Here is a 27,999-nt window from a genome sequence, read left to right as displayed (position 1 = left end):
ACAAGCAGCACTGCCGCCCTATATTCATCCGGCATAGGGTGCTTACTGTATTCAGCCAGTATATCCTCGACATCCTTGTACTACTCAAGGACAAGGTGGGACTCTTTGGCAGGAGGGAGGAGGTCCACACCCACAATACCCGCAGAGCCCCAGACCTTGACATGCCTCGGTGCCGACTTGCACAGACAATGAGGAGTTACCCGCGTTCGGCAATTAGGGTATTCAACACCTTGCCTAAACGAGTGCGTGACATGGACCTGCCAGACTTTAAGAGGGAGATACGTGAGGGACTGCTGAATAGGCCATTGTACGCCTTGCATGAGTTGGAGAGTGAACCACTTTTTTTAACGTGACACGTCCGCCACAAAAGTAGTAGTAAAAGTATATTTAGACATTTTTTAATGGTTTTATAGTGTTTATATGTAAATAGTAACATGACGCAATCTATCCGACATGTCGGTCAACGATGTAGAAGACAAGTATTCAAGTATTCAAGTATTCAAGTAAGTACAGTAGGCTGTAAGTGTTGAAGGCTATTTACCGGTACATTACTAGCAGTCGTCCATTGAGCTACAAGAGTTCCAGTGGTACGTTACAGGGCCGTGAGCAGGTGAGGAAGTACACGGTAGACTTCCCATGAGCACCAACCAACCTGACACGACAAACCTCTCTAACCTACAAGCTTCTTCCTCCTACAGGCAATATTCCCACGATTTATAGCACCTGAGGGTCAACATACTCATGTACTATACAGTATCATATTATAGGCCTACTTTCAAAGAACTGTGTAGGTAGTAATATTGAGATTCTTAAATAAATTTAAAATGTAAACCTTTATTGAGTTATATCACAGTTTGAATAGGCCTTATTTTCTCACATAACCGTATTTAACTATTGACTGTATCTCTAGAACAATTTTAAAAAGCCATTAATTATCGAGGGAAATTATTAACCAAATAATAAAAAGGTTTACCTTAGTGATTGATCCAACACATACCAATAGATTTGTAAAACCATTCAAAACTTTTATGCAACCAACTTAACTCACTTGTGTGATTTTAAAAAAAAATTGATTTTTCTTGTAAATAAGAACAACGATATAATTAGAGCGCACTTAAAGAAATTTTAAAATGTGCAGGTTTAAGGTTTGAAAAATCCGCGATTTTATATTTCTTTTCTTATTTTATTATAGTTAGAGGTGCAGTATGCGGTGTAGAAATTAACTGAGCATAGATGTTTCACCCACGCACGATTAACACAAAAGACAAAAGATGCTAAAGCTTTGAGACGACAGATATGGTTGAGTGGATACATTATAAGGGTTTCCAGAAGTCCAATTAATTCAATTCCTTTGATCGATAGGCTGCATCAAGCAGAAAATTTGGTTTATTGTTTAAGCTTAGCTCTCATGGTAAGTTTTCCCACCAAACTCCTCTCGTAATGTGGGAACTACTATACTAACTAACAAAATAAAAAGGATACTGTACTGTAGATAGTACTATACCAATCAAAAATTTTAAATTTCAAACTAAGCCTATTTTAATACAAACTAATTACCAACCACCAATTGGAAAAAAAACTTGAACACTTATGATAATAGAGAGAGCATCCTCTCAATTTAGTCACAATAATGAGAGAGGGAGAGAGAGAGAGAGTAATTAATTATAATTGGCGACAAAGTGATGCTGGCACAGCAAGTTGAATGAATGAAAACTCATTACACTTGAACTGGGGGAATAAGTGCACACCTTATCCTCCCCCCACGCCCTCCTCTACAGTAACTCATAAGACACACAATCATTGAATATTACACCCTGAAGATTCATGGGTAAAAATTATCTAATACAACACACAAATTATGAATTCTGGAACTGATATTATTATTGTTTATAGGGCAACACAAAATAAAGAAACAATAGACAGGTATTTAATACCAATTCTGATATTGTTTGTTAGTTTAGCTAAGATTTTTTTCAAGCAAATCTGAAAATGTAGCAATGTAGCTTAATTTTATCATGGCTGAATTCACTTAAATCAACATATTCATTAATTATCTGGTTGCATTTGGATACGCTTAAGATTTAACTGTGTGAATCTAATAATTACAAATAGTGGGACAATAATTAATTTTATAACATGAATTAGGTAATCAATTTAGTACTGTGTAAACTAAAAATAGCATTTCTTACAGTAGTATAGCGCAAAAGAATGTTACAAATTACAACTCAAAACAAAACCACAAAATTAAAATTTGTTGTTCAAGTCAATTTTAACAGCCTAGACTGTCTTAAGGGGATCCAGGCTTCAGAAAGTGTAAAAATGGCCAAAATTCACTTCTTTTTTTATAAGTAGTATTTTATTGTTATTTGGTTATTTATGTACAAGAAAATATAAGTTTTATAGGTATCCTACACGTTTTTCATAACAAAAAATATATTTTCCCCAGATAGGCCTACTATATGAGCGCGTCTTAGTTTTTTCTAGGACTTCGATCGCGATTCCCCGAAAGTTGTGGTTTTTAGTGTTTTGTAACAGAAAAGTTGATATATCTCAGCCAATTTTTGTCCTATCATGTTGAAATTTTTACCAGATGTTCTTGATAGTATTTACAAACTTTTTGGGTATAATTATTAATATAAGTCAAATAGTTAAAAAAATATAATTTTTTATATTTGAAATATAGGCCTAGTCTAAGAATTTTTTTTTGTTTTTCAACCTTTATAAAATAAAAACTAATCATCCTACAAACAAAGTAATACCCAGGATTTCAGTAAGTGTACATAGCTACAAAAAGACACCTAGTTGAACAAAATTGATCAACTATTTTATGAGTTATATCAAAAATAAAAATGTGTTACGTTATGATACATAAAAATACATAAAATGGTACTGTGGTACATAGAGTGGCTACAACAAATAAAATAACAGTTTTTAGGCCCATTCGATATAATAAATATCTTTAAAAAATGATAAACATAAAAAATAAAAAATGTATGTTCTGAAGCCTGGATCCCCTTAAGGATGTCACAATATAGACCTTGAGTATAAATGGATCCGTCAAGAATCTCCAATTGTAATTGTTCTGCACTTATTGATGCAATTTGACAAATAATATCCAAGTGTCAAAGGTATATTATGCCTACAGCCTTATGATTAGGCGATTAGTGTTCCATAATGAAGCCTATTCTATAAATTCCATATGTTTAATTCACCAATACTGTGCTGGCAACTGTTATGTTTATTATTCCACTGACTCAGTTGTACATGTAGGCTACAGGTGCAGTCAACCACGCCCATTACATAATCAGATTATAGGATCGCTTTAGGTCAATATTTAGTACTAGGCTACTATGTTGATAATATTCTCCTAATTCAGAAACCATAAAAAAATACAAAAGTTTAAACTCGGAAATTGATAATTGTTTACAATGTTCAGTGAGAAAATTCAAACTAATATTGTTTGGTTGGATTGTTAAGAGATACAAGGCTGAAATTTAAATTTAAAGTACTGTATTGAAATTGGAAAGGTATTCAAGCTTCACCTTAACTCATACCTTGATCCGCCAAATATTTAATTATGTTAAGTTAATTAATTTTTGTGAAATAAATTTTTTTATTTGATACAAATTCACTTAGCGAACAAGATGGTATCTTCTTTTTCACTTTTAAATGAAGCCACAGAGTTGTATATTGGTTAATAATTTAAAAGTCATTTTTTCTGTTTTTTCTTATATTAGTACCGGAGTACCGGACCGAGCCTTGCTCTGTTGTGGTTAATTGGGTTTAATAGTTCAAATAATACCATGATTAGACACATTTTATCATTTACAAAACATAGTTTTATTACAAACCAAAAACATTTAATCGCCTGAAAACAATTAAACAACTGTGTAATGTGTGCCCACCCGTTTTTATAGATCATAGCATTTAGATTATTTGCAGGACCGTGCCGTATGAAATTGACTTGAGTATAACATTTCATTTTAATATCAACCATAGATACTCCTGCTCAAGATGATCGGTCTGTTGTTCATAATTTTGCACGGCCATAAGATCTTAAATTATTTCTCTCCTTTTATTCTTCGATGCGCGACTTTATCAGTACAGTTCACCTTTGTACTGTACTGGCTTGCCCCATGCTTTGCTGGATTCCACACACGGGCAGTTAGTCTATGTGGACGGGCAAATGCAAGGTTAAAAGGGGTCGCCAACCTCTTAAAAAAAAAAAAAATCAAGGGCTGTCGGACAAAAACTGGATTTTTGCCAGCCTTGTGACCAACTCCAATCGATTTCTCGTGGCCAAATACCCCATATTAAAGAAAAAAATCAAAAATCCTCGGACATAAAAAAGGTTTGAACGTACATGCGCTTGTTTTAGATTATAGGAATAGGATCTGATAGGATTTGGCTGAGCTGAAAGATAATATTCAACAATGTTTTTTTATTTGTATGTGCAAAAGAATACCTAACTGAATGTGCACATTAATAAGTTAGCTACTGTAGTGAAAATGATACCTATTTAATTAATTTGTGTAAGTTAAGTTAATTCTTTACTTGAGCACTACTTAATTAACGCAACAATTTAGTTCTTAGTGTTTAATTGGAAATTTACTTATTTGAAATGTAGCACATTGAACATAATACCTAGGTTTTTTGTAGGCCTACCTTTAAAACTAACAAGCCTTTTTTAATTCCAAGCATTGACATAGGCCTAATTAAAACGTCTACAGTGAGGTCAGAGACAAGACTTCATGTGTATTACCTAATATACATTCCTTTCCGATTTTAAAAGCATTGCAAAGTCTAGCATTAAACAAAAAGAAGTACGAGCATTGTACGAGGGGCCGAGTGATCGTTAGGACAGACACCGTGGTTACAATTAGCTACTTGAAGGACCATCCACTCTAAGGGCCTCTTGTAGTACACCTCGTATAAGAGTGTGCGTACAACCTCTTTCATTATTCTACGTACTCAAAAATGCCACCACCCACTACGACAAAGTTGAATCAGCACTTCTTTGAATTTAAATTTTCATCAACTTGGAAGTTTGTTTAGGTTATAACTTAGACTCATACAGTACGACTAACAATAGGCTGATTATATGAATTTGTACTCAATTGCAATGTCATTTAAAACAACGCAACTATTAGCGTAAATCTAGTTTTTAGAATTACCTACTAAAGTTTGTTGGAATAAATCGTTCTCATTACTGAAGCACATTGATTTCACTAACTACGGTAGCCTACTAAAGTTTGTTAAAGGAATAAATCGTTCTCATTACTAAAGCAAAAATGATCACTAAAACGGTAGCCTACCTAGATGTTTAGTGTGAGTTTTTTTTTCTTTTTTTTAATGTTTCCTGTTCACTAACATTGACTACAGCAGACATTTCTAAACTACAGCAACCGAAGTAATCAGCACAGTTAAACAAATAGGTAAGTTTTTCTTAATTTTTTTAAGCCAAAGTCAAATAACAAGAGTTTGATAATAAATATTATAAAAGAGGTGAACTCCGTTTTTATCGTCTGTTTAAAAATAAATTTTATTATTAAGTAGGGCCACACATATAAAATCTATATACCCTACTGTATATATAATACGTGAAGCCAGTGGCGGTCTCAGGGGGGAGGGATGGGAGGGATATATCCCCATCCCCGAACCCCCCACCCCGAAATAGTTTATATTTTATTAGCTAACATACCTACCTTGAGCATATTTTAGAGCTCAAATACCGGTACGTATAAAATTATGTTTTTAGGGATTTTCCATACTCCCAGACCCCCGGGAGGTCACCCAAATGAAATTCTGGGACCGCCACTGCGTGAAGCCGTTTTTTTAGAACAATACTCTTCCCTTAGCTGTGGACCAATTTCAACGTTGTCAAAAGACCCTTCTTAATTTGTAGTTTTGCTTGTAGGTTTACTTTTCCCCATAAGAATTAGACAGAACAAATTTTAAAATAAAAAACAGAGCTGTTAATAAAAAGAAATTCAGTAGGCCTAGCTTTTAGGAGAGCAAGTAAAATTGATGTTTGTAATATTCACGAGGTTAGACCTATAAACAAATATTTATTCAGTTTTTTTGGAAGAACAGAAAATGCCTCGAGTTCAAAGAAGAAATATTGAAAACAGGAGGAGAAAATTTTAGAGATCGTAGGCCTATGCATGAGGAGAGTAGAAGAGATGTCTAGTCTAACAGTAATAGTACGGTGCAATTAGACCTAAACTGGGACATCCAAAAAAAGTTTCAAACCAGCGCTAAATTGTTGAATACAATTCCCTCAATTTGTAAAAAAAAGTTATTATACTGATTTGGGTGTCGGGGTTGGGGGGAGGGGGTTAAAATGGGTTGAAAATATGACTTTTTTTACTTTTTCGCAAATACCTCAAAAACCATGCGTTTTTTTTTTTTCAAAATATAATGAATTACAAAAATAATCTACATTAAAATTTCAAACAAAATAATACCGTACAATATCTGTCTACTATGAACGGTTCAGTAGATATTGGGGGGTAAATGTGATTTTTTCTTAAAATTCTAAAAAAAGTAGTTTTTTAAATGGAGAAAACCCATGGACACACATAAAAAGTTTCTAATGAGTGCCAAATTGTTCAATAGACCTCCCTTAATAGCCTATGTGTAAAAAAAGTTACAATGATTTGAGTGTCAGATTTGGGAAGGAGGGTTTAAAAAGAAAAGGGAGGGGAATGGGACTTTTTTTACTAGGCTATTTTACAAATATCTTGAAAACGGTGCATTTTTATTGATATATTAAGAATTTAAATAATTTACCTACATTAAATTTTGAACAAGATGATACCAAACAATTCCTATCTAAACGGTTTAGGAAATATTGAGGGGTAAATATGTGATTTTTTCTGACGATTTAAAAAAAGTGGCTTTTTAAATAGAGGAAACCTACGGACACCAATAAAAAAAGTTTGTAATGGGTGCCAAATCGTTGGGCAATCCTCCCGTGTAAAAAAGTTAAACACAAATTTGCGTGCCGTTTTTGGGTAGGAGGGGGTGAAAACAGGGTGGAGAATTTTATTCATCAGTAGCCTACCTAATTTTAGAAATTTTGTTAAGTAGGCTAACACTTTTTATTTTCCTTTTTAAGACAAATATACCGGTAATGACAATTTAACTAAATATGACTAAGGCCCTACCTACCACAAAAGACAAACCTACCTATACGTGAAAACGTAAAAGTATACGCGTCCGGTAGGTAACCAGATGGATTAGGCGTCCGGCAGTGACGTCACTGGGTTGTGGGGGCCCGGAACACCGTTCACAACGATACGATGTACAGCCATCAGTGTTCGTGGTGTAATGGATAGAGTACTCAGCTGTTGTACAAGAGGTAGGCCTTATCTAGATCGAACCCCATCGGTGACACTAACTTTTTGTTAAAGAATTTGCTTAGAATAGGCCTACCATTTCTTCTTAACTGTAAATCTTTTGTTAGAATTTGACGCATTTAACTTACTTATAGCCTAATTGTATTTTATGGACAGAATTTAACCTTCATTAGATTTTTTCATCATCAGCTAGAGGGGTAGTTTGGTTAGCCTAGTTAACTTAGGTTCAAGGTTAAATGAGAGAAACTGCCGGACGCCTAATCCACGTTCGGTTACCGGACACGCATCCTCTGCCTAATTAGATATAGAAAATTCATTATTATTTCTTCCAGTTTTATTCACTTAACTTAACCCTAGATCTGGCGGTCATTTTATTCACCAGTGGCGGGTATATTTTGGCACTTTTTTAGTGGTATCATATATTTTGCCACAGAACATTTATTTGTGAATATAAGTACACACATACATATTTTCTATTTCAGTAATGAATTTAGAATGTAATAATATAAAAATATTCTTTTCCTAGCAATGCGTTTAGGCGTAGTAGCAAAAGGTTTGCAAATTTTTGGATTATGCAAATTAGAAATTTCAAAAGCAACACACAAGAAAACCACAAAATAATTTTTTTACACATTTTATCTAAATGTAAAGGTTGTGTGAAATATGATTCCCTACGTAGAAATATCAATGTTTTTTTTAAATACTCATAAAAATAAAATTATAAAAAAAAAAATTCTACATACATATGTTCTTTTTTGAAAAACTACCAAATTCTTTTTGTCACGTAGGAAATAATAGGGTAATTATTTACCCTATTTACACTGGGATTTGATGTAATTTTGATATGTATACTTACAGTATTTTTAACGCAGAATCCAAAAATGCAATCAGTTTTGGTCGGAGAGATTCCTAAGTGGCCGTACAGTTATATAATTAATATTAAGCTTCGGTTTTGTTGATATATTACCATATTTGTGGTATGGACGAGTCCAAGTTCTAGTGCCGACTATCACTAAAAGGGGTGGAAGGTTTGTGGAGTGGAAACAGCTGTCAGTTGTGTACATTCTATACTAAACAGACAAAACCACACATGACGCCATGAGAGCAAAATCAGAGTTACAATATGCATTAACTAGATTTTAAAAAGAAAATGGACTTTGGTGATGTTTATAAAATACAATAAATCAACTACCATACATAAACTATTAATCACATGAACATAAATTATAAAACAAAATAGAATTTATTCACGTAAAATATCAGTAATAGAAGCTAGGCCACTGCCGACATGATCATCGTCCTCATTCCAATCCTCAACCATTGACTAAGGCCTCAACGTCTGGTAATGAACGTGCCATAGTGCATAATCCCATAGTACATAATCCCATGTGTCTAAAAGTGAAAACGTGCCACAGTGCATAATTTAATGTATCAGCAACTAATAAATGATGTTACATTTAATCTAATCTAATCTAATCTAACCCAACCCAACCTTAATATTAATGTATAAATCGCAGTTTATGTCAGAAAAGGCATGTGAGGAAGATAGGTCGGACTTTATGCGGATTCGTGACTATATTAAGTCCTTTGAAGTGAGGTTAGATTAGGTAAGTTGGTTAGGTTATAATGAACCGACTCGTTAATTTATGCAACTTCCAGACTGTTTTTGCACTATTTAATTGTGCAAAAACAGTCTGGAAGTTGCATAAATTAATGAGTCGGTTCATTATAACCTAACCTTTACCTTCCTAATCTAACCTCACTTCAAAACACTTAATACAGTCACGAATCCGCATAAAACCTGACCTACCTTCCTCACATGCCTAAATAAGAACTGATCATTTCGTTTCTAAACGAATTGATTTTATTTCATTCCACATTAGATTAAGTATTTTTAAACAGTTGTTTGCTCTTCTCACTCAGTCCTCACTCCTCACTCTTCACTCAGTATGGACCCGTCCAGACCACACCATATTACCATTACCTTCAGTACCGCTCAATTATCCTTGTTAGATTTGTAATCCTAACCTTCGTTTTACGGCCGCTACCGCCACTTAGGAATCTCTCCGACCAAAACTGATTGCATTTTTGGATTCAGCGTTAAAAATACTGTAAGTAGACATATACAAATTACATCATATCCCAGTGTAAATACGGTAAATATTTGCCAATAATAGAATGCTTCAACAAAAAATGAAATGATACTGTGCAATAGGTAATAAAAAGATCTTTCTGAAAATATATAGTTATATTTAAAGCTGTTTTCATATTTTACCCGACCCATGTCATCTTGGTCTATAATCGACCAGCGCCACTGAGAACTCACGTTTTAGTGGTCAAAAATCGACCAGCGCCAGATAGAGGGTTAAGTTAAATATCTACGAAAACACTTACTTATGTTAAGGTTAAAAAAGAAAAAAGCTTTGATAAAATGTTTTGTTGTTATTTTAATTTAAGTTAGGGATTCGCTGAAGTAAGTTAAGTTTATTTCAATACCGTATTTCGCAGGTTCACTGCCAAACTGTACCCAAATTAGGCCTACTAGTGCAACGTGCGTCTAATGTGATCTTAGCTTTAAGTGTAAATAACTTAAGCTAAGGTCAAGAATTTATTAACTTCGAACTTGAGAGCTCACGAAAATTAAAGTGAATAACTTACTTACACCAAGGTCCCTCTCATTGACTGACAAGAAATAGGCTAATTTAAGACGTGAAAAAGCAGGCCTGGTGTTCGTGAAAAGGCAGGCCTGGTGTTCGTGAAATGGCAGGCCTGGTGTTCGTGAAAAGACTTAGGCTAAGTTAGGCCTACCTAACATAACTAACCCAGACTTCAGGTTAGGCCTAAAATATTTCAAGAAATCACAAATCAGATTAAAATGGTGGTTTCATACTATAGGCCTATACTACCACAACTGGTGATTTAAAAAGTTTAACAGCTAAACCTTAAGATTCCCTAAGTCTATTCTGTTTTATTTACCAAGGTCTCCATCGACTTACAAAGTTTTGATGTTTAGGAGCAACAGGCCAATAGGCCCCTAGCCTAAAAATATTTAGCAGAATGAACTTGCTTTCACGTTGGTCATTATGATTACAATAGACTTTATGTATGTTTACTTACGTTATGTTATAGATCTGCAGTAGTTGAGATTCAAGTTATCACTATTTTGGTGTTTTGACACTAACTAAATCCTTCAATGAAGTACGTCACTATCACTCACAACGTTCCTACGCACGCACAACTCTCACTACACTGTCAGCCATCTTGAAAATATTAATGTTATATTGTTAATAGTACAACTCAAAATAGCTACTAAAATAAAATTACTGATTTCCAAAATGTAATTTAAAACTAAAAACAATTATCTAAGTTATTTATAACAGGGCCTTGTGATGGTTCTCTTTTTATTATTGTGTGTAAGGAAATAATACTAAGTTATTCAAAAGAGAACTAGTTCCACTTCCTGTCAGGAAGGCGGGTCGATTTGAAATTTACAATAACGAAATTCAACAACAGTTATTGTAGTTGTAAGGTGCCCTAAATTACTATACATATAAATCGCTTATTTATTCCACTAATACACCAAACAAATATGTATTTATGTAACCTAGAGGTCATCCAGTGGTCGAAAACTCAACCAAAAATGTAATGTACAGACTCTTCTATTTCCCCACCACGCTGTAAATAGAACATGTGATTGTAGTTTCTTCCATTTGTATCGATTTTCTGTTAATATTTCGTTGTTATTTTGTTATGCAACCCATAAGGTCCATGTTTTTTATTTTTTTTTTTTTTTTTTTTTTTAGCAAATTTCCCTATAGGGAAGTAGCTATTACCGTAGGTGGCGTGGTAAGATCTAGACCCGGGACCGAATGAGTTCGCTAACCAGCATGATCGGACCATGGGAACGGGGTTTTATGGGGTAAAAATTGGTTTTTCTCACTTTTGGCCCTCAAAACACAACATTTCCCTATTTCTCTTTAGACCTTTTTAAAGAGCTTAAAAAAACAAATAATTTAGTATATAAAAGTATTTTTGTTCGGTTATTAGTAACGGAGAAAATTCAAAAAATTGTAAATTTAAAATTTCCATGTTATACTTATGGAGAATATTGTCAAATGTTGTAGTTTGCTTGTTTATGGATATATTTTGATCAAACTTGGCAAATTTATTTATTTTGTAATAAGCTATCAATATTTTACTCAAAAACACACTTTATTAGCTTCCTTGAAGCAGCAAACCTAGGTACTCGTTAAACCTAATGTTATTAAAATATATTTAACTGAAAATCAATTCAGACAAATGGAAATTTGTTTAGTCGGCAGGTTTGCTGCGGCGGGGGTATTTTTAATTTTAAATTCATTTTTTGTGTTTAATTTTTTGCCTCATTTATTTTTTAACAGGATTTTGCATCCTACAGGAAAATATATTTCTAATAGTATTCGTAAATTTTCCCTACGATAAACACGAGCTGAGAAAAAAGGACGATGCATGTTTTTAAGTAAGTTGCGTTTTTAAATTTCTCCGTTTCCAGCGCTGCGATTTTCATTTTGAACATTGGCACTGTGTGCATCTATTGGCAAGCCTGCATAGGAAATTCGGCAAAAATCGGCCATGTTTACATCCGGTTTCGAGCATTCAAAATGGTGCCGCCAATTGAGACTGCCGCCTACTGTGAAGTGCGTGCTGTAATCAGATTTTTAACTGCTAAAGGTGTGAAAGCCATTGAAATTCATCGAAAGATTAGTGAAGTGTATGGCGAGAACATTATGAGTGACGGAATGGTACACAAGTGGGTAAGGGCATTTAAAGATGGCCCCACTAACGTTCATGATGAGCAACGCACTGGGTACTGGCAAATATAGTGTTATATATTCAATGGTACTGGTGACAGTAATGTCACTCCTGTCATATGCTGACGTCATCCAGATTGCAAACACCATTTCAACATTTAGAAAAAAATATAAAAACAATAACAATCAAATCAAAACAAATATATACTTATATGGCAATACGATCAGGTGATTTTTTTTTTCAATTTGGGTGACGTCAGCATATAACAGGAATAGCACAACAATGTTTTTTCCTTCCACCATCGATGATTTCTTGGAGCTTGATGAATTTTTATCACATTAAATTAAATAATCCTGATAATTCTAATTATTCCTAGTTAGAAGGAACCCTACCCAAGAAGGTTGAATCTTGGAAGAATACATATATTGTTACAAAACTATATCCTACATTTTACAATAAATGAACTGGTTTGTAGCCGAACTTTCATGGTTTGGTTTTCATTGGTTTCATACTGTCCTTTAGAAACAGGTGGGACCGATATCTCTTTAATTGTTTCAGGGTAGGCCTAGCTTTAAACAAAATTACTTTCATTAGTCAGAGACAATATGATGATACAATTTACAATTACACAAACCAGTTTGTTTAATAGTCCTAGTGTGTGGTTATTTTTTACCATTAGGAAAAAGAATTTATATAAACCAAAATGTTATTACAGTATTACCGAATTTCCCTATAGGGAAGTAATTTACTTTACTTTAATACTTTTAAATACTTTTCAACGAAATGGCGACCATACAAATTAGGTATTTTAAGCCAAGTGTGAATGAAGATGAGTGTAGGATGAGTGGCACGATCTTGTAGTCTTGTTAGTGACTAAGACCGACTTATTCCTTAGACACTTAGACAGAGCTGTTAATTAATAGCCCATACAGCTAATGGCAACTAAGGGACCTACAGTTTATAGTGGAATCTGAACCACGTTTTTGCCTTGGTATATACGAATTGGTCTAATTTTAAGGATAGTACTGTGGATAGTCGTAGTACTCACTCGTGCGGGCATTAATCCACACCAGGGAGTTTCGCATCCACAGTGCATGACTATAAATATCCACAATTCGTAACCTCCTAGTAGCTGGATTACAGGACCAAGCCACCCGTCCCAGTTAGCCGTATTTACCGTAGCTATTTACAGTAGGTGGCACGGTAAGACCTAGGCCCGGGACCAATTTACTTTTTCATTTTGATGTCCCCACAGGCCAAAAACTCCATTCGTTCAAATGATTATACAGGGTGATTGATATAAGTGTGCCAGCCGTTTTATTCGAAAACTATAAGAGATATCAAAAAAAGTTAAATGGTAAGTGCCTTGGATTTTTTATTAAAAAAATTATAGTCAAGTCAAAAAAAATATTTTAGCCGCCATTTTTCCAATATGGCCGCCAACTTTGATTTTTCTTATGGAACACCCTGTATTTTATGATGTATTCTGGTAGCAAAGGTAATTTTAAGACAATTTTATTCTTGTGATTTTTTTCATAAACCTAACCGTTTCAAAGATAATAATGGTTTAAGTTGTGAAATTTTGAATGGTTTTCGAGCAAAACAGCTGGCATGCTTGCTTCGAAACTCTTTCTCAAGCAGAAATTTCAAAACTTTAACCATTATTATCTTTAAAACGGTTAGGTTTATGAAAAAAATCACAAGAATAAAATCGTCTTAAAATTACTTTTTCTTTCAGAATACATCATAAAATACAGGGTATTCCGTAAGAAAAATCAAAGTTGGCGGCCATATTGAAAAAATGGCGGCTAAAATATTTTTTTTGACTTGACTATAATTTTTTAAATAAAAAATCCAAGGCACTTACCATTTAACTTTTTTTATATCTCTTATAGTTTTCGAATAAAACGGCTGGCACACTTATATCAATCACCCTGTATATATATCTATCTATCTATCTATCTATCTATATAAATGTGTGTGTCCGTAAAAGCGATAACTCGAGTAATTTTTGCCCGATTTAGATTAAATTTGGTTTAAAGGTGTAATGCGGGATAAACTTGAACCAGCATGATCGGACCAAGGAAACAGGATTTTACGGGGTAAAAATTGGGTTTTCTCATTTTTGACCCTCAAACACAAAATTTTCCAATTTCTCTCTAGACCTTTAAAAAAAAATAATAATTTAGTGTATAAAAGTGTTTTTGTACGGTTATTAGTAACAGATGAGAAGATTCAAAAATTGTAAATTTAAAATTACCATGTTATTCTTATGGAGAATATTGTAAAATACAACAGTTTGCTTGTTTAAGGATATATTTTGATCAAACTTGGCTAATTTATTCATATTATACGAAGTTATTAATATTTTACTAAAAAACACACTTATAGTTGCTTTGTGGCAGCAAACCACCTAGGTACTCATTAAAAACCTAATATTATTTAAATAGATTTGATTTAAAATCAATTCAGATAAATGGAAATGCACTTAGTCGGTAGGTTTGCTGTGGCGGGGGTATTTGTTTTTGTTGTGTCCATGGAGACCAATCAATAAAATATTTATAATAAACATAAGAACATAGAAGGCCTAAAACGATAAACCCTAAAGCAAAATCCTTTGTCGTTTATAAACCTGCCTGTACTAAACTTCTGCTAAATTCAAATTTAAAATAAAAATATCACCAATATTTTTTAATTTTTATTTTCATGAGGCCTTTTGCCTCATAGTTTTTGTGAAGTGTCTGATGATGCCATCATAGCTGGCAAAAAGCCTCATGAAAATAAAAATTCAAAAATATTGGTGAAGTTTGTATTTTAAATTGGAATAAAACCAATATCACCAGATCTTGATGAAGATTCTGTTAAATTGATTTAATATTAAAATCTTGCACTATAGAAAGTCAATACATTATTGGATTCCGTGTAAGTTACTAAGCTGTTTTGTCATAACTTGGTGTTATTGTTTGTAGTCAACACATGACATATACTCAAAGCATATACAAATAAAAAATCTATATATTAATTTGAAACTGTTTTTCTTTGTCATAGCTATTTTGAGAGAACGGCTCGGCGTAGAAACTCGGTAGAGGTGTCTAAAGAAAGGTATTGGTCTGTAGATGAGCCATCAAAAGAGAAACATGGTGAATTCCCTTGGAGCTCTGCCCCCGTGGCCTTTAAATTCCCATCCCATGTTATTCTTATGGAGGAAAACGGGGTTTTTGTCACAGCTAATTTGAGAGAACGGCTGGGCGTATAAACTTGGTAGGGGTCTCTAAAGCAGAGGTTCCCAAACTGTGGTACGCGTACCCCCTGGTGGTACGCGAGACATTGCCAGGGGGTACGCGAGTAGGACTGTGCCAGTTTGCGCGATCTAGTGGCGAGGTTATGATCATTGCGGCTCCCTCCGAGCTAGCTTTACAAAATACTTACAAGAAGACCTGAGTTCGTACTCATGGATTAAAAACCCTTTTGCTGATATTGAGAAAATTGTTCAAGACAGCTTTTCTCTGAAACTCAAAGAGGAGCTTTTTGAGTTAAACTGTAATTCGGACCTAAAACAAGTATTTAACAAAACCACGCTTATTGATTTTTGGATCCAACGACGCTCAGAGTACGGTGAAATTGCTGACAAAGCAGTTGAGTTTCTACTCCCGTTCCGAACTTCCTATCTATGTGAGGCGGGATTTTCGCATCTGCTGTATATCAAAAATAAATACAGGAACCGAATGCATACAGTGGAATGTGATCTCAGACTCAAGTTAAGCCCAATTATGCCAGACATCAGCGGTTTAAGTCGTTCCATTCAAGCTCATCCCTTACATTGAATAACTGATTACTTTCGTGTGACAGATTTATCGTGTGACATTCACAATTCTGAATTTTGTATTTTGTAATTTGATTATAATTAAATAAATGTATTAATGTAGTTTCTTGCATTTTATCATTCCAACCTACTAAATTTCAACATCAATACAGTAACTAAAAACAAAAGTAATAAAATAGTAATTTTATATAATATTAAAAATCTTGTATTGCATTTTATCGTTGAAATTCAGATTTTATAACATAGGTCATAGTAATGATGAATGCATATAATAACTTGGATTTTTTTAAAGCAAACTAATGATACGTATACATTTTTAAATTAATTGTATTATGGGGTACGCCTTAATACATAGTACGAACTAAGGGGTACATCACCAAAAAAGTTTGGGAACCCCTGCTCTAAAGAAAGGTCTTGGTCTGTAGATGAGCCATCAAAAGAGGAAAGAGGTAAATTCCCTTGGGGCTCTGCCCCAGAGGCCTTTAAAGTTCACTCTGCAATATTGTTTACATTTCGACCATATGGATAATTTTACACTACTTTTATGAACCAGCTGTTAATATTAAAATTGAATTCAAAGGTCTACTGAAACTGTCAAAATTAAATGTTTACATTTTTATTTATGATTTTAAATGGATTCTCCACTGCATGGCAAGTTTTTTATAGTTTCAACAAAATGATGAATTTATGATACGTTTGAAATGTTTTGTTCAAAAATCTATGCTTTATTGCTCTTAGAGAATTTTAAATTATGAAATAAGTGTGACTTATCAATTTCAAAGGAACATATACCTTATCGGTAACTATAAAAGGTAACTATTCCTTATCGGGGGTGCATATTGTAAGGTTGGCACTTTCCTTTTTTTCCTACTTTCAATCACCATTTATTTTTAAATTCAAGAAAGAACACCTGAGATTCATTTATTGGTATAACAGTTTTTGATAATCGGGTTGAAAATTGTGTCATAGATGAGTACGTTGAGGATGAGAGCTGTGTTCAAGTTTTGGAATAGACTAACTACGAAGTCTATGGTTTTGGTAAAGAAGGTGAATTAATGTCAATTCAGGTATTTAAAAAAAAAATGTGTACACAGTTTTTACTTTGATGTACACATGTAGCTAGGTTGAACAACGCATCTAAACCTCACTACATACAAAACATTCGGAAACATAAAAGTGTCATCACATCTCATCGCATTTGCATAATTTGTTACCAATGCTGGACTAGGTTATGGATTTGGTTCCGCAAATGTTCAAGATTTGTGATGAGATTTCCTACAATTATGGTTCATTCCAATCCACGAAATACATGCACAGCTTTATGTGATCTATATGGCCAAGGCAAAACTACCCCATAAGTTAATGAATTATCAAGTAAGAACAGGATGATTAAATACATGGGTCGATGTGGCAAGAGAAGGATTTAAAATTGCTGAGATCGAAGTAAGAATGTTACTGCTTTCTGGAGCATCAGATATTTTTATAAAAAAAATATGAAGATTTACTTATAAATCCGGATACAATCTGAATGATTTTCCTAAAGCAGATGGAATTAGTGGTTAGTAATAAATATTGACTCTTTCCGTAACATGATAGACTAATTATATGAACTCATTCTCCCATATAGTGAAAGTGGCTTTGGTTTGAAACAAACAATTATGAGACTCCTAAAAAACCTTTTGGGCAACCTAAAGCCGATAAAAAGAAAGGTAGGAAATATTGTGTTAAACGAATTCATCAATCACGTTTTTTAGGGAACACAATCGTCATACTTATTATTGCTTATCCTCCCTTCATATATCTAAGATTTTAATGACTTCACTCTATCCTACACAGTTTGCTGAATTTACATAAAACCTCAAGATTAACCGTCGATTTCGACGGGGTTCCAACAGTAACAATAAAAAATAAATTATATGCCTTGATTTGACATAATATACTTCTTATGTCAGCTCAGCTGGCCAGATTATTCCCAGTAGGAGATCAATCACACACATTTTACATCCATGTTGTCATGGCAACCTCTAACTACGCCCTCCCCCTCTTTCCTAGTGTTGTTTGGTAGGCTTTCTGCAAACAAAAGAAAATAATAATATCTAGAAATGACAACAGATTTAAATTATTCTACAATAAAGTTAGCTCATCAAGTTAGAGATTTTGTGAGTAGCCTACTTAGCGAATTTTAAAGATAATAAACATTTTTCATTTAGCAAACTTGATGAAGTAAAGTCATCTTGGTTATATCAGAGTGTATATAGTAACTTGAGTTTTATTTTTACAACATTAAAATAAAATGTAGTCAAATCACAGAAATGATAAAATAATAATTAAATTGCCAGAACTAGGGATTTTTATAAAACTAGAGTGATTACTCACTATCAATATGGGTACATTTAACATGCTCATGACAAAATGTCTATGGACAAGCAAAAATTTTTATACTTTTATAGATAGCTATTTTTAGTTAGCATCATATACCAAATGATAAAAATTAGGTCTATAAAACTTGAGCAGGGTATTTAAATAAATTCTAAAATAAATTTGCTAACTTTAGTACCTTATTGAGGATCATTGGTAACTATATCCGGGTAGTTATTACGATGTTTTTTAATATTGCTAAAAATCATATTACACACCTCTAAGATGCAATACGGTAAAGTCAGATCCTAAATTTGTTTTCCATCTATCAGGAGGAGAAAAGACTGCAAGACCGCAAAAAACACACTCTGTACGTTGTGCATCAGTACTTGAAGGATGAAGGGTAAGACAAAATTACTTAGCCTAGAGCTTAAAAGTAAGTAGGCATTGTAGCTCAATAAATATTTTCTAGTTGCATAGGCAGTGGCTGTTCCAGGGGAGCTATATAGGGGCTTCCCCCCATTGGACCCTGTAAAATATTAATTTAATTTTTCATACATTTTGTCATAAAAATGTAACGGAGGTTTTTGGACACAGTTCTAGGCGTTAAAAATGGTTTTTAAAATATTCACCAAATGCCGTTAACAAAAGACTATTTTCTGGGGGAGGACCCCCAGACCCCCTAGCTCCTGGTGTGGAACCGTTCACCCCCCTCCCCTCTTTACAAGGTTGTAGAACCGCTATAGGTAATTGGAATACAAATTAAGAGCATTTCAAGCAATAACAAAATCAATCAGCAGGCTATTTACATTTTTTTGCAAAAAAACTATTCACTCAAAGTATCTAGGCAGAGATGGCGCTTGTTTGTGAGTATGAACAGACACATAGTTTACATGTGCAGAGTACGGACCTGCTTTATGGTGATGGTTCACTAAAACACTTTAATTTCTGGAGAGCCTCAGTATAGTACCAATGTCACAATCTCTCCTTCGACAGACTTTTCTCTCTGGGAAATAATTGGCAAGACCGACTTCTTCATTTCCATCGAAGTTTTAATTGAAAAAAATCATTGTATGTTGGGCCGGTGTTGTTCGACAAACTCCTAACAACTTCAATGACCTTTCCTTGGATCAATGTCAAGTTAAGAGTGTTGACCTTAATTAATTATGTTCAACATATAATCCTACTTCGTTTTAAGATCATTAAAACTGGCTATTATTTTAACTGACTTTTGATAACTATTGCCATGTTACGAGCTATTGACTTGAGTTATTCAGTAAAGCAGATGTATACTGTACATTGCTTCATAATAAAGGCATTTTTACTTTATTATTATAATCTATTTATTTCATTAAATAGTACTCTTCAATTTGCAGGTATCACAGTACAGCTCAGCAGTTTGAGTCAGAGGCCAGTCTCAGCAATCAGTTTGTGGTATGTGATAACATTGATCTCTACACCATCCTTCAGGAGTTTGAATCGTACTTCTTTCTGCGGTTCCAGAAATATCCTAAGGTATTGCAGTTTAAAAATTATATCATCTACAGTTTGTTTCCCTTGATACACTTCTTATTAATTTTAAGGGATCTCCATTTTTGTGTCAAAGGTTTTTTAATGTAAATTAAACATTTTTTTATTGAAACAATTTTTTAGCCACATTACACTGTTTAAATGAACTTACTACGCAAGGATTTGGTCCGGAAAAGAGCTGTTTGCCGCCTGCTTAATCAAATGGGGTTTCATTGCGTAGTACGGTAATGAGTTTTTACCTTATATTCTGAACAACCATACTTACCAGGTATCAGGGAAACACCTATTTTTTGGATTATTAATCTAGGCTATATAAATAAAATTAGAGTTTTGTCTGTACATTGCTCAGAATTATACATTTTTTGGTTATTTTTACTTTTTATACATAAAAAAAAGCAGAAACGAGTCTTATTTCTATTTCTGTCTGTCTGTAACACTCAAGATGGCATTTTACGCTATCTTCTCCAGGAAAACGAAAGTACCTATTAAGATCCAAGTCATTTTAATGTATTCACTGGATTGACGAGAGTGTCTTTAGCCATTAAAATATGGTCTCACTACTTTGTAAATAAAATTACGGACAATCAAAAAAGCAGTTTTGTGCGATTTTTGTAAAGTTTCCATAAAATTTTCATAAAATAATCATCTATGAAATAACGAACAGCTGTTCGGATCAAGATAATTTTTTTCTAGCCGTCACTGATATGTTTAAAAATTTTGTTTACAAATACCGCAACCATTTTCGATCACGTTTAGAAAGCAAATCCCAACCAAGTGAGATTAAAAACGCCAACTTGAAACTGTCAGATACTGTATGTTTATATACAATTGTTTTACCAGCATATCTGAAAATATGTAAACCGAACTGCTGTTCTTAATATAAGAAGGTTTCATTCAACTGACTACGATAAGATCCCCGTGCGTAGAACGGGCACACAGCTAGTGTAGTATAAATATACTATTACATCGTTTTATAGTAAATTATAGTAGAGCTTTTGAAAAGAATAGTTACAATGCTTGACGATTTCTTGGAATGTTTCAATAAATTTTAATAACTTAGTTTTTAATCTAGAGAGAAATATCTATATTATTTGTCTATTCAAATTGTAATCAACTGATACATTGAAAAACTGTCAGTCAAAAACATCTAATGAAATCTAAAATGCAACAAAAATTTACTTAACAGTTACCCACTCTAGCATTACCGGTACCTTTATATCAACCAATACATATAAAAACTATCATCATGCTTTTATAATCAGAAAGGTCTTAAATCAATTACTAGAGTTAACAACAGCCGTACTATTTGGTGTCTACCATATTGTTATATAAAACCCATCAATAAAACATGAATTGTAAAAATTGAACAGTGCTTTATCTTTCAAAATATTTAATGAATACTTTAGAAATAAAACAAAGAAGGACACTTAGTCACCTGAAGCTTAAGTTCCTCACAGTCCAGGCTGTTAATCCACAAAGTGTTTGGGCAGTTTAGGAACGTCTCTCTCAGCAAACAAATTGAAAACTCTTCCGATCCGCTTTTACAAGTCAGATTGCTTTTGGCTGCATTTTCTAAAGAGTCTACACACTTGTCCACACTTTTTGAAACAACAGTTTCTAAATCCCCGTTCCTGTTTGAAAGAGTTTTTTTAAGTGATTTCATTTCAATTTTACCATCTTTAAGATATCCACTTTCTTGGAAAATACATTCAGTCACACATGTCTGGATGTTGAGCATTTCCAATTCTCGGTCTGATCCGGAAATGTTTACCGGTGGTGTTTTATCATCAAACGGTTGTTCAGAAGAAGGAAATTTGCTGAAACACTTTCCAATGACTTCACTTTTGAAGATGTCAAAGCTGTGTTCAAATCTTTTACAGCAATCAAGATAATCAATTGTTTGTGGGCCACAATCATCGTTACCAGTAGCTTTGAAACTTCTTGCTGATAAAACAATGAGAAGTATTAAGTCGAATGTGTTTGTCCTCATTCTATTGGCTTTTTTTACAACAATAAATAGAGATTGTTTTCAAACAATATTGACTGACACACACACACACAAAGAGCAAATGAAGGTTGATCCATAACAGGATGTTGGTTTCCTCTTTAGATATCATGTTGTGAATAACTCAATTACCTGAATAAAAAGCAGCAACATATTTGTAATGACTAGACACTGAAGTTCTTTAAAACTTTAAAATAGTCATATTTAATAATCATGTTTCATTTTTCAGATTTGTAAGAAAATATTGCCTGGAGGTGGAGATGGCAAATCAAAATTACAAAGAAAATCAAGCGAGAATGGATTTGACTGCAAGTTGATTGCAAGCTCACTCTCTTGCCCAAAACAAAACAAAACCTCGTCAAAAGCTCCTGGAAACTCTACAAGAGGAAAAAACAAACCATTTGTTTCAGATTTCGACATAACAATTCTCCCGATCACCGCTCCAAACCCCAATGTTCACCTCCAACCTATTGAATCTGACTTGTCTTCTGAAAGAATTCTTAAACCCATCTCAGGCCTGGAGGGATACACCGGGGAAATGAAGGAGTTTGCAGACATAATATCTAAGGCAAGTTAAACATTTTAAACTAATTGCACAGCTTGGAATTTGAAATATAAATTCTTATAAAGACTAGAAATAATTGGTTAGCGATTGTAAGCCACACAGTTAAACACACACATAATAATGAGTTGTTTGCTACCGTACTATTCTTGTTGAGATATTAATTTCAAATGTAATAGTCTATTAACTTTTAAAACTAAAACTGTTTACAATCACTTTAAACATATTATTTTCTTATCTGTTTCAATACTGCAGTGATCTATTGATTGTTCTAAATCCTTGTGACCCTTAATTATTTATTTGGCTCCTCAGGAGATTTTCGTCCAGGACCTGAATGTGAGATGGGAGGACATCATGGGGCTGGAATCAGCCAAAAGGCTACTTAAGGAGGCTGTGGTGTATCCGACCAAGTATCCGGAGCTGTTCACTGGTATCCTGGCTCCGTGGAAGGGACTCTTGCTTTACGGACCTCCAGGAACTGGTAACTTTGTAGTATTTTATAAGTTCCAGACCATGACAACATATAGTTACAAAATACACTAAAATAACTTTTAACTACAAACCATTAAACCGAAACCAGGGTTAACCATAACCATTAAAAATTCAAATAAATTGGAAATGAGCTAGGCTAAGGGAACTGTTTGCAGTGGAGCGTGGAGTGTGAGTAATTGGTTTGGCTCGGCCAACAGAATGTAAAGGAGCAGACGACGACATAGATCTCTATAATGTGAAATAATGTTGAAAATGTAACTTAAGATTATTAAAAGAAATAGATTTTGTGTATACAGTTGAACTTTAAGAAGACAGGATAAAATGGCATAAAAAACTACTGTTGTAGATCTCTTTTAGTTATGGGTCGGTTGCTGATTTTAATGGTCTGTTTTTGTTTTCAATCGGTTCTCGGTTTTCACTTTTTTGGTTGTTCCCCCTTTTGTATCACTTATTTAAATGGAATGTATCTCTCTACTCATGCAAAGGCAGTACAAACGTTTGAAATTGTAAATTGTACTTCATGTGAGGGCAGTTGTATATTTCGAAGCAAAGATTAGGTTAGACAACATACCCCTAGCTTCAATAACTTATGCTATATCTATACAATCCACAATAATTTTCTTATTTTAAAATGCAAGGTTACAACTTTAAGGTTATCCTCATAAATTATAATAATATTAGATTAACATGTTAAAAATGTAGGAGTTACTAAAATCATAGGATGGACACAACTCTTACAGAGCTGTTTTTAACCCAAATAATAACAACAGTATGACTGTATGCTAGATATTACACACTTCGACAATTTTAGTAGTGATTTCACAAAATATCACACTTGTGATCCTCTTTTAACATTATTATTATAATCAAGTTTTACATTTCAATAACTGTTTACAGTATACATGGTACGGTAATGTTTAGTAGGTCTAAACAGTACAGTTAGAATTTTTATTGCATTTTAAAAACTTCAATTCCATTATTCCATTGAATCCTTATATTTTCTCTCTATTTTAGGAAAAACTCTGCTTGCCAAAGCTGTAGCATCAGAGTGCAGAACTACTTTCTTCAACATCTCGGCCAGTTCCATTGTGAGCAAATGGCGAGGAGACTCAGAGAAACTTGTCAGAGTGAGTTATCAAGTCACAAACTCTGACACAGAATAGAAATGTTATTTTCCTACAGTCACCTGACAAAGTGGGCTTCCTTACACTGATTATAGTACAGAAAGTTGCTAATTGCTGTATTTACTTACTTTTGCCGCACTCCAATATTCCAACCAAACAATACAAAACAGCGTGCTTACTGCTTTTATTAGGCAAGAAATATGTGTACGCTTTAAAAATAAGTTGGCAACACTTAAAGATACTACGACTACAATCATCTGTTTCTCATTTCGTTCAATGCTTGGATTTAACCTAAAACGTGTTTTTTGGTGTTTGAAAGACCAATTATTTCTATGCTTTCAAGTGCAAATTGCCCTTGCTGCACTTGAGAAATAATTTTCCACACTCGCCTGTGACTTGTGCGTAAACATTTCTCTCGTGTGCAGCAAAGTGCTACTTCCCACACTAGTTGAACAAATAATTATAGTACAAGGTCTGGGCATTGTATGGCAAATACAGTATTAAGCTGTGTTTGTAATTACTGCATTCGACAGCCTCTTTCAACGTCATGTGTACCTTGAACCACACTTGCACTTTGTTTTATGGTCCTCCAAACTCAAAAACACCATTATTCATCAAAGACCCAGAAAATATCTTGTTCTTAATTAAACAACATTATGACTACGTTGCATGCTTTTGTATGCATATGCAGTATTTGTTGACATGTTAAATCCAAATGGTTAACAAATGTTGTAATAAAAATCAAACCAAACATTTTTATTCAGATCTAGCTAGAACTTTTACATGGGAATAGGCAGTCTAGTTTAATACATTTTATTACACAACTGGAGACCAAGAGTTATGTTCCAGCTTTGGGTATGAATATAACTATAATCCCATTCCCATGTCAGGGTTATGTAGCCAGTTTTAGAATAAAAATGAATACAGTTAGATTGAGCCTCTGAGTTAGCTGATGTAAATTACTGATTTAGGTCTAATACTGTTAGGTCGATTTTTGAACCAATAAAATCAACCATCATAGTATCTGCAAGTTACGGAAGAAATTGAATTGAGTAGCACATTATGTAAGCTCATTCAATTGTGCTAAATAATAACAATTTTCAAAAGTCAATGGTTTCAGGTAATGTTTGAGGTGGCCAGGTATCACGCCCCGTCCACTATCTTCATAGACGAGCTGGATGCCTTGGCTGGTCGTAGAGATCACGCGGTCGAACATGAGGCAAGTCGACGACTCAAGACTGAGCTGTTAGTACAACTGGACGGACTCGCTCAGTCTGACGAACGAGTCTTTCTGCTGGCTACATCTAACTTACCCTGGTAACAACTGAACATTTCAAACTAATGCATACCTTTAGAGGCTGCATGATAACTTTATACTATTGAAATGTGCGAAAAAGGAATCATCTTTTTTTGTTTGACAACACAGTAGAACATCAATTATCAGGCTATATTAAGACTGGACATCATCAGAATAGCCAAAAGTTATGGTAGCAGGCAGTGAATCACGGTTAAGGTGCCTTTTCCTGGAGGCCGAATTTTTCTGTGTTTTTGGCCCTAACTGAACACACAAAGATCAAATACAGATGTTTTTATTGGGCAAATTCAACATGGAAAACTCAGAGCCTGAAAGACTCGCAAGACATTTATTATTTTGAATCCGTATTCAGCATCAGCTAGGGCTGTTTTAAATATACATCATTTTGATTTTAAAGTACCACATCAGAAAGATTTTTTCTTTCACCAACTTCTTTGTGGCCATATTTACAGGAAAGAATAAACCAGAAGGTGAATCTAATGGTTTGCCAAAGCTGTGACTAGACATTGCCCTTGTTATCTGTACGTGTTTCTGTCTCTAGGGATCTGGACCCTGCAATGTTGCGACGGCTGGAGAAACGTATCTTAGTGGATCTGCCAAATTTGGCTGCCCGACGGGAGATGATAAAACACAACTTACCACCCTTGGTACTGGAACGACCCAAACTAACTGCGGACCTCGACTACGATCTGCTTGCTGAGGTAGGACCCCACTTTAAATAGTATCCCTAGTTTAAGCCCATAGGCCGATAGATTGGCCATCAAGATTAAGATAATTTAACCTGAACTTATCTCTGCAAGTAAATCTCCATAAAGACGGCTGAGAGCATTTAAAATAATAAATGTACCCTGATAACCTCGGAGTAAAATTGAAGACTACTACACTAGGGTTTCAGGTTTACCTGTATTGTTAAAGTGGGAGAAAATTACAACTTCATGGGCTGAAGGTAGAGGCAATTCACAAGATTCTAAACCAAAATATCAGATGACCCAACAAAATAAAATAATAAGCCAGTTTTTTTTTACTATTTGAAGTAAAATCTTTTACTAAAAAAGTAAAATTTTGATGTTACTTTTTTTCAAATTAACGATCAAATTTTCTTTCACTCTATATTGGCATTTAGTTTTTCCAATGTACTTGACTTTGACCTCTCTACCCTATCTTACAGTTTTGAGTACATTGTGTTGTTCCTTTTTTGTATAGAAAACCGCCAGCTACTCTGGTTCTGACATTCGACTCGTATGTAAAGAGGCAGCCATGCAAGCCATGAGACAGGCATTCGGCCACCTAGAATCCAGCACTAGTGGTGAGTGTATAATTTACAGTTTGTGGTTAGTTAGTATAACTTAAACATATCTGTTTTTATAAACAATCTTGCTTACTATATAATGTAAAACAGTATCACAAAGCTTAGATTTTAATTAGAAATGGTTTAAACTAGAAATTTTCAATCTCATAATCAAAACATAAATCAAATCAAGAATCTCAATACCTGAATGCAAAACTTTTGAACTTGTTCTTTAAGGTTAAAAGAAAATTTAGGGATATTATTAAATGTCTTAAGTCATGTTATGAAATTATAAAACTGAAATAAATTAAACTCCAGACACTTACATAATTAATACCATGGATTTGAGGTCAACTCAAACATTTGTATAAAGATCGATATTATTTTTGGCGGTTTTGGTTTGGATTTTGAATCTTGCCAATTGAATCTCAAAACCCAAACTTTTCTTGTGTTCTTATGGTTTTGAGATTTGAGATTCGGTTTTGACGCATTACTAATAATTTTGATTACGTTTTAAGATAGCAATCAGCTACCAAGAAGAGGTGTTAGAGACTAACATATAAGTTCAAAAGTGGCGGTTTTAATTTTATCATATTTGATTGCATAAGGTTTTGTAACAAATAAAGAAATTGTGTTGTTAAGTGAACAAAGGTAAGATAATAAAGACAGTAAAAAAATTTTCCTTTTTGAAAAAGGAGTCTGAACTTGGTGAGATATAGCTTGATAACCCACTCAGAATCCAAGAAATAATTATTACGACTTTAAAAAAAGAGCAATGTAGAATTTTCACAATTATTATTAATTTTATAGTAATTGCATGACAATAACTATGAGCTTATATCAATTATTACTATAAAGTATTAATGCATTTTATTTTACTAGATAATGAGCTCGGGAAGTTACAACTGAAGCCGATGACAACGGCGGATGTGGAAGCAGCATTAACTCGAACTAAGCCTTCAAACTCTTCGCTTGTAGGGAAATATCGCAAATGGCAGACGGAGTATGGTTCAACATAACAAAAGAAATAATTGTGGTCCTTTTAAAGAAATGCTGCAATATGAAATCTAAATAGTAAACTCTGCTTCACAAGTTGAATATTTGTCATTACATTTCGAGTAAATACTTATAAAAGTTTTAGCTCAAATTGGTGTGGTGGCTAAAAAGTTAATATGGTTGGATACTGGATAGTAGTTATATCATCTTTTGCTAGTTCCTATTCACTCTCAGAAGGTGTAGTAATCATTCAAAAAGTCTGAACTGGTAATTGCTTGTGGTGCCCTTTGTATGAATAATGTTTAGATAAGTAGACCCAGTACCACTAACAGTAAATCTATCATTTTTTTCAAT

The 27,999-nt window shown here is 33.8% G+C and overlaps 2 protein-coding genes across 3 annotated transcripts in view; one reads left to right on the top strand and one right to left on the bottom strand.

Annotated features, from left to right (window-relative positions):
* The window catches only part of LOC129003037 (tyrosine-protein kinase CSK-like), a 55,495-nt gene extending 44,882 nt beyond the window's left edge, over nt 1-10,613 (bottom strand). For both annotated transcript variants that reach the window (XM_054431240.1, XM_054431241.1), the window contains exon 1: nt 10,479-10,613. The gene's annotated coding sequence lies outside the window, so the exon portion shown is untranslated. The remainder of the gene's footprint in view (nt 1-10,478) is intronic.
* Nucleotides 10,614-18,019: 7,406 nt separating this feature from the next.
* Nucleotides 18,020-27,747, top strand: LOC129002795 (katanin p60 ATPase-containing subunit A-like 2). The gene is made up of 10 exons (XM_054430856.1): nt 18,020-18,134; nt 18,666-18,736; nt 19,710-19,848; nt 22,098-22,436; nt 22,743-22,911; nt 23,937-24,049; nt 25,167-25,363; nt 25,903-26,062; nt 26,565-26,667; nt 27,532-27,747. Exons 1-10 carry the CDS (start codon nt 18,078-18,080, stop codon nt 27,666-27,668), a joined length of 1,485 nt encoding a protein of 494 aa, XP_054286831.1. The 5' UTR covers nt 18,020-18,077; the 3' UTR covers nt 27,669-27,747.
* Nucleotides 27,748-27,999: the final 252 nt, after the last annotated feature.

Source organism: Macrosteles quadrilineatus, unplaced genomic scaffold (genome assembly GCF_028750875.1).
Source record: "Macrosteles quadrilineatus isolate MER2022 unplaced genomic scaffold, UCM_ALF_1.0 Scaffold_9__3_contigs__length_116548681, whole genome shotgun sequence".
NCBI classification, from domain to species: Eukaryota; Metazoa; Arthropoda; class Insecta; order Hemiptera; family Cicadellidae; genus Macrosteles; species Macrosteles quadrilineatus.
The sequence above is the reverse complement of the archived record's forward strand: the minus strand, read 5'-3'. Positions and strand labels throughout refer to the sequence as shown.